Here is a 12607-nt window from a genome sequence, read left to right on the forward strand (position 1 = left end):
ATTAGGCAACTTAATATAACCTTTCCAGTTGAGTAGGAACATGGTGAACGAGAGATTCAGCTGGGATTCAGGTGAGTCACCCTGTCAAACCAAATTGGTACGCAAATAAATGTATCCGTGCAGATTATCCCGATTGCTGTGTAAATGTCGGGCATGTTTCATCAGCATGTGAATGTCAGCTTAAACTACAAACGGTTCAGTCTGTTCGAATTGAATGCCAAATCGCGATGTAATCAGATTAGCTGTGACACTCCGAAACACTTTGGTGTGTCACTGTGACATGGTCAACGAAACTGCTGCCGCGTTTCCCTCTAGCCTATCCAATCAAGTCATTTGTTCGGCCTGAATGCGATGATTTGTCAGAGCAGTTGAACTTATCGGAAACAGGCCGCTATCCTGGTCAGAAACGGTGATGACAGGGGTCGCTAAGCTAGTAAGGAATATTCTAGGATCTACACAGGATTTGGCTTAAACAGGGCTCATAGGTGAACTTCGTGCAGTTTGTTGAGATAAATTACCTCGGCGTTTCGATTCTCTGACAGTTTGTTCGAATAATGGTGAATATCTTGAGGGATAGCTCCGTGACGACAATTGCGGGAGGTAGGTCCGTGGTGTGCTGTGACAAAGATCCTCCCAAGAACACGTTCTTCACTGGTAATGTCGCATTCAGTTCAAGGAGGAAGCGGAATGGCGCGTTGTGGGAGATCGCGTGTTTTGGAGCACGGTGTACGAACGGTTGACCTGGGGTGATTTGTTGGTCCACAACTTGACCTGGATGAGTTGAAGTCAATGCAAATCCGGTGGCCATGATCAGCAATCTGCCACTGTCTGAAATACATTAGAGATATTTACGGATTTCTGATATGCAGTTAGCTGCTTATGAGGTGTATTGGCAGTTTAAACTAACTTTTCCCCCTGAGCGCGCTGAGCAGCAGGGTAGACATACGAAAATAATCGGTAGTTGAAAGTTTTGAATGCAGGCGCAAATGTCGGAAAGCAAGTTTTTATTCCGACTGTATAGCAGAAAGTATGTACTCATATGGATACAAACTGGTCATTCACTGGTAGTGAGGAAAACTCTTCCTAAGTCCTGGTTCGTCTGATCGTTATGTCAACTTTGTTTCGGGCCTACAAGACAGACTTTAAGCGAAGAACGGCTGAAGCCTCGGTAAACCTAAGAACACATGGGTTCAGGCAGTTAACTCTGAGTTCTCTTGCAGCTGTATGTTAAGACCGTTTAGTCAGCTTGGAAGAGAAGTTTCATAAGGAGTTACTTTTTGCACTCTGTGTCGCTGGTTTGATGCAATGTCCTACGTTTGCCGTTCCAGTTAGCAATCATAAAGTTCCTCGGGGAAGACAGATACCGATACCAAGGACTCAACATGAATTGCATTCACCCACCAATTTTCATCTCATTGCTGTGTGGTGTCAAGGTTCCCTACATGAGACACGAAGTGAGGCATCAGAAAAATCGGTTTTGGAATACAATAATTCTGTTCCTTGATCATTATCAGTTCATGAGTCTTAGTTCCCAGTTGAATCATTATTATCATCATCATCATCGTCATCATCGAAAGTATGACATCAGTGTTCAGTACCGATGCTTCACTGCCGTATGATTTGGAGATACCTGAGGATGTCAGCGCTATTTGACGAGCGGATGCTTCAGCAGTAGCCTGTTTTCGCTTACCCGCCCTGCTGTATGCAGCAAGTAAGGCGAACCGGCTGATGGCACCACGCGACGGCCGATGTGGCATGAGAGTATTGTTAGTTGTGTAGGTCATGGTTTTACGAGGGCTGGGATACTGCCAGGGCGCCCACACCTAGACAGGAGGACGATTAGGGTCCTCAACCAAAGCCTTTGGCTCAAAAGCCTAACCGCAAGGCAGCGGTGTTTGGCGGGAAATGCAAATGCATTGCCATTTCTACGGAACAAGTCGCCACATGTTCCAACCCCCAACCTGGAGGGCCAGGAGACTGTGTTCGTCAGACCTCTAACCATTGACCGACCTGGTATGAGAGACTCTGTGAGTGTCACGGGGTCACTCCTCAGCATAGCTCAATGTATCGCTGAGGTGCGCAAACCGTCACACCACGGAAAGATTCACTGTCGGTTCGTGAGAGTTCCTAGTTAAATAGAAGGAGGTATATTTGGGGCCGAGCACCAATCCGCAAATTCAGCTAGTCAATGTGACACTCGAGTTTGAATGGAACGAATCATGATTCTGCGACGTTCTTCTACCAAATATGTTGCATACAAGCTGTCTAGGACTCCCTTTCATGTTATAACAATACATCTCTCTGTTACCATGGTAGAAATCAAGATCTAGGGACTGCGTCTACCTAAGTAGCCCTGACAATGAATTAGTTTGTCACGAAAGCACATTTGAGCGTAGTGAATATCGTCACAGCTACAATGCACGGCAACACACGTTCCACGTATCATAAATATCTTGTTCGCATGGTTCTTCTCATCACTTGAGACGAGAAATACCTAAGAAAGATATACAATTTGTGTAGTATTACTCTGTATATGGATGTAAGCATTTCTTCCACAAGAAGTGTCCACATCCGTTTACCGTTTCCTGAATACTACTCATGGACACTACTCAGCTTTTCATAGCCTTTAAATGTGCCTTATTTCCACCTTACAATGAAGTATTTATTCGTAAATGCAATTGCTACTAGCTACTTGAATTTATTAAGAAATCCAACGTGTTAAGGGCTTTTACTTGGCTTTTGGATAGACCCCAGAAAGTGCAACCCTTTGTCACTCACGGAATCAAGCAAACTCTACAACTCTGGAAGCCTACCATCCAGTGACGGGCAGATTTATGCAACGCACACGGAACGTTTTTTGTAGCTTTAATGATATATCGCCTGTGATTGGTTACGTTTCAACGAACCACGTTGGCAATAACCAGGGCTTGTTCTTCCAAACACATTGCATACACAAATGTTTATTTACCCTGCCATTGGAAACCGTGTAGTCAATGGTTCTACCAAAGACGAACACATCCTGCAGACAGAGTAGGAGAACTACTCATAAAATTGTGCGCTATGGCGAACACATCCTGCAGACAGAGTAGAAGAACTACTCATGAAATTGAACGCTATGACGGAATCAAGTTTTTTCGAAGCACCCTCAATGCTTGGATGCCACATCTCAAAGCCGACCGCCACGACATCGTGTTGTGCTCCAGCGCAGCCCGTAAAAATCAACATTCTCAAAAATTCATTTCATCTGCATGTGTTAGACTATAGACTACCTGTCTGGTGGTTTAGCTTAAAAACTGTCATAAACCTTCACCAAGCTTTGAGCGTACTCAATGATTGATCCGCAGGTGAAAGCTGCCATTCAGATCGTCCCAGTGTTGGCGAGCTACGTGTTTGTAGAGGAAAGGAAAGACAAATCAAAAGTGGAACATTTTTAGGGTTGCCGGAAAACAAGATCTAAGCAGGGGCATTGAAATCAATAGACATTCTTGATATGAGCCAGTCCGAGGGAAGGCCCTCAGTGCTTGCATACCACATCTCAAGATGTCTCCTCGAATGGTGACGAAACGTTTGCAAATCAATTGCCAAGCTCGGCGAACAGATCAACAGCCACCTGATCAATTACCAGAATTTACACTATCCGAGTCAGCTGTCAGGGAGACTCTCTTCCGTCAGTATAGTAACAATATTCCGCGCAGCTGATTACAGTACCGGTTTCTATCGGAAACAAAACAAAATACAATCACCGTGGAGGAAAATTAACCAGCTGAGTGATGAATTAGGTGGCTTTTTGGTGGTTTCGACAGAACTTATGACACCGCGTCTGAAGAAGAACGCGCCAGACAAATAAGTGTTTTCATTGATCCATTTTCTGGCTGATATATATATATAAATATAACATATATGACTAGGCGCAATAACAACGCAACCTCTGCGGCTTACTTTTTATGTGAAGCCAATTCGTGCAAAAAACGGGAAGCACTGTCCAGCTGTTTCATCTTTATTGGGGATCATCAGAACTGCTTATTTTCACGGACTATCAGTGAGTGCGGATATTATGGACCACCGTCTCCTTAATGCCTTCTTATTACCATGAACCCCGGTCTGGATAGCCGATCGATAGCCTGGTGCGCTTGGCCAAACCAGAAAAAGTCAATGCTCCATTGATAAGTGTCGCGTACAAGCGGGTCAAAAAAGTGATACTCAGAATAAAACTCATCTGTCAAGGACGAGTGAAGAACAACCAATGAAATCTGTCTCAAGGAAAACGGTCATTCCATTGGCTTTTATATGGTCCCATGGAACCCATGGTACCGCAGGCTAACAGACCGAACATAAAACCGTTCACTCACGAGCGGCTGACTATCAGTATCATCAGCTTGCCCTTGGACAAACCATAGCGCCATTCATCCACCAATCACGGAAACACGTGGTTTCACCTGTTGGCTAGCTCCTTGAGTGGCAACTTTTCAGAAAGTAGTTTCATTCACGAAGGTAACTACTCACAAGGTTGCTGAAAACTCTTCCTCAGCAACCTTGTGAGTAGTTTCCTTCATGGAAATATACTGCGATATCTGGAAGATCGTGCCAACTGAATCATGAGGCGGCCTGTGTGCAGCACATTGAGTTGTAGGATATCATAAACGAGAAATTCAGTTGAGTCTCTCGTGAAAACTAAATTGATTTGCAACTGAGTGTATTTCTCGAAGAAGTTTGATTCATATTGTGAAACTACTCCTTCTCTTAGCGGTGGAGGTCACGGTTCAGAAACTTGTTGCGCACCACTACTAACTTCCACTAAGAAGAGAGCATCTGTGCAGTCAGTACTTATTGGGTTTTAAGCATAGAGTGGGCTTCACCTCAACAAAAGTTTACCAAAGCTCCCTGGAGCTACCGTCGGTCATCTGTGGTAGACCTTACGTCCGTTGTACTGTAATTGGTTCTTTTCTGTGTCTCGGCAAAATATTACTGAACCACTGAAAACAAGTGTTCAGCCAACGTATCCTTGTCAGTCTGACAAGCTTTCAAATCTTCAGGCGTTTGAAGTCACCACCAGACATTGCTGTGGATGTTTTTGCTCGTAATTTAATCTGACCGGTGGTGATTTCTGTGGCAGATTGTTTTCAGGTTGCAATCAACCGAAATGGCTGAATTGCTCCTGGATTCCAGCACAACCTCACTCGTCCACGGACACACAACGAGTGGTCAGATTAGTATTTCGAAAGAGAGAGGGCTCAGTCAAGGCCCAGCGTCTACAGAACCACACGTAAAGCACTTGTCGATGTCTCCTTCTCTCTGGGGTTGAGAATCCATTGTTTTAAATTGCTTTATAAGTGAGTCTCAGATGATGCTATCGGAAAACGTGCGTCAAGGTCGCCGGATTCAATAACCTTGTGGAATGTGGTTCATTTTTGGTTTTAGACTATGGAGATCACAGGTAAACAATGTTGCTGATGTTTATGGGCTTCCAGAGGCGTCAACTCTATCGGCTGGATGGTCCAAGTTACCAACAGGTACACAATGGGCGACTTACTTAAAAGCCGTTCTTGCATTGGTGCAGATATCATTCATCGCTTTACTATCAATGTTTCTAATGACGACCAGATACTATTGACAATGCGTGCAGCGTCGTGCATATGCTGGTGAGACGAGAGAAAACTTCACTGGCCAATCAGCTCTCACCCTGGAGGCAGCCAATCGTTTGTAGTTCAAGTCTATGTGTGACTCACCCATTTCACTCTGTCCTCGGAGAACTCTCTTGGGAGGGGCGGCATCGCGTTTCGCAGTTGCCTACGTCAGAGTGAGAGTAGGCCAGAGGCCCTGGTAGGCGCATCACAATGTCGTTTGAAGTGGGTCGGTAAAAAGACCAAACGGAATATGTTACCTGATTAAAACTCTGAGCATATCCCAACATAAACACAGTTGCCTGGACGTGGGGTTCAATCGTATAGAGCCAATCACCTAAATGACACGACAAACGTGTGGTCATTCCCTAGAACTGGACGCACCTTGGAGCGCATTCGAGTTGGCTTTCCTGGTACATCTCAACAACCAGGAAACACAACACCACGTTCACGTGTTACTGCGGTCGATCTGTTCAGATAGTCACGTGCTGTGTACAGAGAAATTGAGAAGATCCTCGAATTGGTGGTTTTAAACAAAACTGCCATTTTTGCTGTGTCAAGTAATGTTGAATGATGCCCGTAATCGGTTTAAACAAGTGTCATACAGTTTAGCACACATACTGGTCACAAATTTCCTTAAACCTGGATTATGTGTACCACAACTGATACCCGAGTTGATCCCCATTGTTTCGCAGTGAAACTGATAAATTTTACCCCTCATCTGCCAAGCAGATGTGGTACACTGTTTGAAACGTGTCTTCTTACCTTACAGACGACGATTCTAGTTTGGTTACGAAGACCGTGAGTTGAACTTTAGACACTGAGCACGGCGCATGACCACGCCCAACACCGTTTCCTTCGCTACCTGTCTGTTATGTGGACAATGTAAACTGGGGTAAAACGTAAAAGTTAGCCAATACTGACCCGTTCCTATGTGGATGACATCCACACCATCGCTAATTGCCCATTTCACTGTCATGCTTGTCGGCAGATCCAAGACACCTTCGACTGTATGGGGTAGGGTGAATGCACTCAGAGCGTTACCAGTAAACCGACGTGTTCCATCTGGAAGGGATTCAAACGCCAGTGCAGAGCTCGCTATCAGTGGATGTAGTGTGGCGAACCGTGCGTAGTATTCAGGCAACGGTGTTGGGGAACAAGTCTGAAAATAAAACAAGTGGAATAGCAGACCACGTGTGACTTCTTGTGAAGAAGGATATCCTAAAATGCATTGATCCGAGCCGGATTACTAGTGTAACGGTGATACTACTGATGGGGAGGCATGCGAGTAGTATGTTTTGGTCTCGTGAATTCGCTTTGCGCTGTGGAGTCATTTCGTTGCATTTGCTTGGATTTGAGCAATGAACGATTGGAGTCAAGGAATATCCAGGAGAGTTCAAGAAGATGCTTTCAGGAGAAGATGGATGTTCAGTTTTTGTCAATAAGATGCAAATGAGAGTTTTGCTTCCCTGTCCAATAGTCTGTAAATGTTCAGTTGGCATTTTCTAAAAAATAGCGTCGCAGCGAAGGCCTTCTTCCTTCCACTAGTAGTTATTTGATTAGATTGAAGTATCGTGACTCAATCCGTGCTGTATATGAAAAAGAGTAGACATCAAACCCATTACCCATTCTCCCCTTCTCTGAAGTTTTTTTTACAAGGTATAGGAATATAGTTTCTCAGAAAAGACTAGAGTGAACCGAATCCCGTTTATCAAATTTCTGCAGGACGAGAAAAAGTATTTGAAACTGGTAAACATTTACGCATAGTTTGATGTACGTAAATCTTTCAAAACATATGCAAGCATATGTGTATAAGTAACGTGTTTCCACTGTCCATTTAGGCGCCTCAAGTCTGGCTGTTTTCTAATACCAGCAAAAAAGCTGTCAAAAAATAAGGTGTATGATAGGGAATCGCTTACATATCCTACTCAAATCCTATGCGACCCGACTAGTCCTCTGAGACTCGAAAACTTCTGTAATATAAGCAATTCTGGATTCAGATGAAAACAAAGAACACACACTAGTGATGTATGATCGAGTAACTTGTGGTATTGGGCAGTTACAGCTTGTTTAAAGCAGACGCTTTTTTCCCAAAAGTGTTTCCACTGTCCATTTAGGCGCCTCAAGCCTGGCTGTTTTCTAATACCAGCAAAAAAGCTGTCAAAAAATAAGGTGTATGATAGGGAATCGCTTACATATCCTACTCAAATCCTATGCGACCCGACTAGTCCTCTGAGACTCGAAAACTTCTGTAATATAAGCAATTCTGGATTCAGATGAAAACAAAGAACACATACTAGTGATGTATGATCGAGTAACTTGTGGTATTGGGCAGTTACAGCTTGTTTAAAGCGGATGCTTTTGGATTTTCCCAAAAAAAAATGCTTCGTTTTTTCCGAATCGATCAAGTTTGTCCAGCAACCAACATCTTAAAGGCAAGATTGCTCTGTAAATACATCCGACGATCGCGCAGCCTTAGATGGTTGTCACCAGCGTGTCAAACAGTATAGTCGAAGCGTTGTTAAATACCAAATGTCATGAGATTCTCATGAAGCACCTGTTGTGTACCGCAACACCATACCCTACCCCTGGGTTGGATCAACCCCCGACCACTTTTCAGGCTAGTCCTTGAAGTAGAAGGAAGTAGAGGAAAACTTGCTACGAGAATACACGAACACAAGCTTGCCAGCAAAAGACATGACCCAATGTCGCTCGTCTCATATCACGAAGACAGAGAAGGACACACGTTCAATTGGGACAATGTTCAAATACTCGCTCACGCAAGAACAAAACGGGAGCGAGAATTTGCCGTGGTAATTCGTGGTAATTCGCACAAAAATTGATCAATAAACACATCCACATTGACCCAGTCTATCAGCCGTTACGAGCGAAAGAACCACACAATCATGGGACTCGGAGCCAAAAAACCTAACGGCAACTAACGGATTAATTGGGTCAAAAGAAGGCGATCACAAAAAACAGAAGGCCGATGAATCAACCAATCAAATGAGCAAAGCTCCCACCACAAAACACCAGAAAGGAACTTTACTCTGGCAGAAGATCATCGCAGTCAATCGAAGTAACAACGACCCTTGAACCTTCCCAATCACACTTCAATGTTGTCTGTGGAATATTGGAGGAGAATCCAGAATGCATTCTGATCAAAGACAATGAAATTCACCCACTCAACTCTGCACTGACGATGTCACCTCGATTGGTGATGAAACGTTTGCAATCCATGCACCAAGCTCGGCGAACAGACCAACAACCAAACAACGCACCCGAGCTACCTACATTCCACAACATTGCTAGCGGAAGGTTAGTTTGGGATACCAAAATGTACAGATCACTCCCAGTTTCATCATTCAAAAATTCCATCGTTCCATGTGGGAAGTTTGAAAGACACGTTTGCTGTGATGTGGTATTAGGAATTTGGAAAGACACGTTTGCTGTGATGTGGTATTAGAAACTTGGAAGCTGTTCTGAATAGTCACGTAAGATACAAACCTGAGGTTTGAACTGTTCTTGACTCGAAAAAGACCCGTACGCTGTTTGGGTCACATAAGTGCGGGTGGTGAAGCCCGGCTTACTCATCGAGTTCAGCAACACTCCTTACTATAGGGAAAACTGACAGCTGAAAACCAAGCGAATCAATAAATTATAAATAAAAAATTACTGGACAGTAAGTGCGTCCTCCGAGGAATTACCATCGCCCGTAATACAGGAGAGACTGGCGGTTCGGCACCCTGAGAAGTTGAGTTGGGAAGTCGGTGTATAACGCATCAGAAGGACACCGATTTACAAACTACACTGGCTGTCCGCTGGGCTTTTATTCCCGATTTCCTGGTCTTTCCGTGATTCGGTTTTATTGATTTTTCTCTCGTTTTACCGTTCTATAGTTTTCTTCACGTAAACTTGAACTGCCCGTTCCGGTGATCTCAGTTGCCTCCAGTACTCACACTGCTCGATTCTCTACAACGCCTCACACCACTCCATCATCGCTACCATCTCAACGGACTTCCAGTTTGAATGACTCACTTTCAGTTCGTTCTCGATGGAGTTGTTTTGGAGGTGACTACCTTCGTTATGCCGACCTAAAACGACGAGCCACCCCTGGTTGCTTTGTTAAATGGCGACGGTGCCATGTAATATGCGCATCCGTGATCCACAGCTGCACTTTCAGTTCGTTCTCGATGGAGTTGTTGTGGAGGTGACTACCTTCGTTATGCTGACCTAAAACGACAAGCCACCCCTAGTCGCTCTGTTAAATGGCGACAGAGCCATGTAACCATTGCAGGCATGATCCACAGATACAGGATAGTTCATAATCTTTGAGCTGTAGCATCCTTTTGGTGCCTAACTGCCATGCCACCGGAAGAAGGCACGAGAGCTGGGATACTGCCAGGTTGCCCAGGGAGGGGAAATCGAGAGGTTGATGTCGGGTTCGAACTACGGACCTTCCATTCAGTAAATTCGCACTCTAACCAGTGAGCAATCTCCCACCTCCATGTCACACCCCTCTATCCTTCAGTAAGCTTGTTTCCTCCTCAATCAAAACGTTGTTATATTATACTCCCAGATTTATTCGGGTAAATTCATCTCATATATGATGTTCGCTCTTCTTCATCCCCAAATGCACGAACCAACATCTATCTTGACCAATTTCCGGGCAATATTCTTTTGCTGACTAGGGGGCACGCGTCAGTTATCAAACTTTTATTTGTGAATTTGGTGTGTGTCTACAGGTTCTTTGCATTTTTGCCCTGGATGGTTCAGTTAATTCCCCGTTTTTTTCAAGGCTGAAAAGCTGACATCTTGCCAACGACGGCTACATTCCTCCTTTTTGCTATAAAAATTGTGTCACTATCCATGTATTGATAAAATCGATAAAGATAATGAAATGACGTTCAGTCGGGTCTTTGTCTTGCAGGCCGAGTCATTTTATGCCAACAAAAACTGGAAAAATGTAAGAGCTCTTTCGTCCTCATCAGTATGCATCTCACATGTCTTTAGCGTGGTCAGAACTCACAAAATCCCGTAAAGTAGATGAACCCCATACCGTTTGGCCAAGAGTGGGGAATCAGCGGTGTGACTGAGTCACAGTTAGACAGGGTCTAATGCCACTGATCCTTCAATGAGAGGAACCCAATTCATGCGGTCACTTGTCGACTGATCCCTTGAGTGATGCCTCTCAGATATGAGGTTCACATGACACGTAAGTTTTTGACCTACTGTATCACTGATCTTTAGTCAGAAGGAATATACCAACATGTATATCCGTAATTCATACCAATAATCCCGGTACGTCAATAGAATAGACCTGTGCTGTAGTGCTTGAACCGACCATCCGGAAATCAGGCCGTGCCGCAATTTATCCTGTCTGAAAGAATTTAGAAGTTCAGTCGGGCTCCCAATCCTATCCAAGCTTTATCTTCTCCAGGTTCCTGAAATTCAGTCCGGCTTGAGAAATCCCCAGCGATATTGGAGACATCTGAGCGACATTCAACATGGGCTCACCCCACTGGCTACATGTTGCCAAATGTCCAGCGTGTGTTCATTAGCTGCTATCTTATCTGGTGAAATGGACTTGGGTTCTCTAAATTGTTCGCAGACACTTAAATGTGAAAGATATGGAAGCCTTCCTTCAAAACTATACATGTATGGTCCCCTTCGAGCACAACCAAAGCGTGTTGAGCGGCCACGCGGCATCCAAATGGCGTTGTCTTCCAGATGGAGAAATTCGTTGCAGTATTTCTAAGATACATACTCCCTCCCACCGTTTTCTTCCCGTAGTTCAGTGGCTTGATTTATGTCACTTTTTATGCCCCATTGTACCGTTTCGGACGCGATTATGTGGTAGCCATCTACAGAACACCGTCCCTTTCAAGGTCACGTGGACCTATTGGACTTTTACCTGAGAGGCTCTTGTCCTCTAGCCAGAGGCCCGAGTCACGAACTTTCCGGTCAGTAAGTGCTCACCTCATCCACCAAGTCATCTGGAGCTCATCTTCCATTGTTTTACACTGGTGCAAGCCTATTTACTTCCAACTTTACGCATCGAGTTTCACACTGCGGTTATGAACTGTATGATTCTGCGGTTCTCTCGAAACAGGTCGAATCTGAAACCCTCAAATTCTTTCCGCGTTCCTGAAACTTGCACAACGTCCAACCCTTGAAACTTCAGATTGACATGGATCTCCGAAAACCAACATGTCTCATCAAGTTTGTTTATCTACTTTTTTTGCCAATTTTAAACTAGATATTTGATCACTGGTTTCTCTTTCTTTGCGATACTCCATTGCGTGAGGTCCGTAATTATGGCTGTTCAGCTCAAGGTTTCCTACGCTATACAGCAGTTAGGTCCGTACATTTGCACCCAGACAAGGAGAAGAAAAAAGCCTCCAGTCTGGTGCAGGACAAGATGAGATTTACATCTGTGTGTTGTTATTCCCCATCTGCCAAATTCCACGCTTGGCTGTTTCAGTATGGGTGAAATCGGAAAAAAGAAGCTTGGACCCTCGGAAATTGGACAGGGGAATGATAACTTAAACTCGTAGGCTTTAAGAAAGTGGACAGGGTCCCAGTGGAAAGTCCTTGGTCGGCGGTGATGCACAGGTCTGACTCCAATACGGATCGTGCGTTGAAGTAAACATTGCAATACGACAACTGCCGCATCCAGGAAGAAATTCAGCCTGCCAGCATAGGTGTGACAATACTGGAAGTGTTAGGAAGGCGTTTCGAAATTTCGCGAAATTCTTACGTGGATTTTATTGGATAACTAGGTTACACTCTTGCAAATCAAGGGGCCTTAGTCTAAACACAAACTCATGCATCTTCTGTGGATAAAGCAGGGCCAAAGCAAGAACGAATGGAAACGGCTCATCATTTATCGCTTTGATTTGGGAGACCGTCTTTTGAAGCCATTTTTCGACCACACCAGACGTGGATTTGAGCTCCATGGCTTAACTGCCTCAACATGCATCATC

The 12607-nt window shown here is 44.4% G+C and overlaps 1 protein-coding gene across 1 annotated transcript; it reads right to left on the reverse strand.

The window, feature by feature from the left end:
• Positions 1-514: 514 nt before the first annotated feature.
• Positions 515-6783, reverse strand: T265_14940 (hypothetical protein; the record flags this gene model as incomplete). The annotated part of the gene is made up of 2 exons (XM_009175877.1): positions 515-828; positions 6546-6783. Coding segments are annotated over 2 exons (552 nt in total), but the record flags the coding sequence as incomplete, so codon positions are not given.
• Positions 6784-12607: the final 5824 nt, after the last annotated feature.

The sequence above is a fragment of the Opisthorchis viverrini genome, assembly GCF_000715545.1.
Source record: "Opisthorchis viverrini unplaced genomic scaffold opera_v5_305, whole genome shotgun sequence".
NCBI lineage: Eukaryota > Metazoa > Platyhelminthes > Trematoda > Opisthorchiida > Opisthorchiidae > Opisthorchis > Opisthorchis viverrini.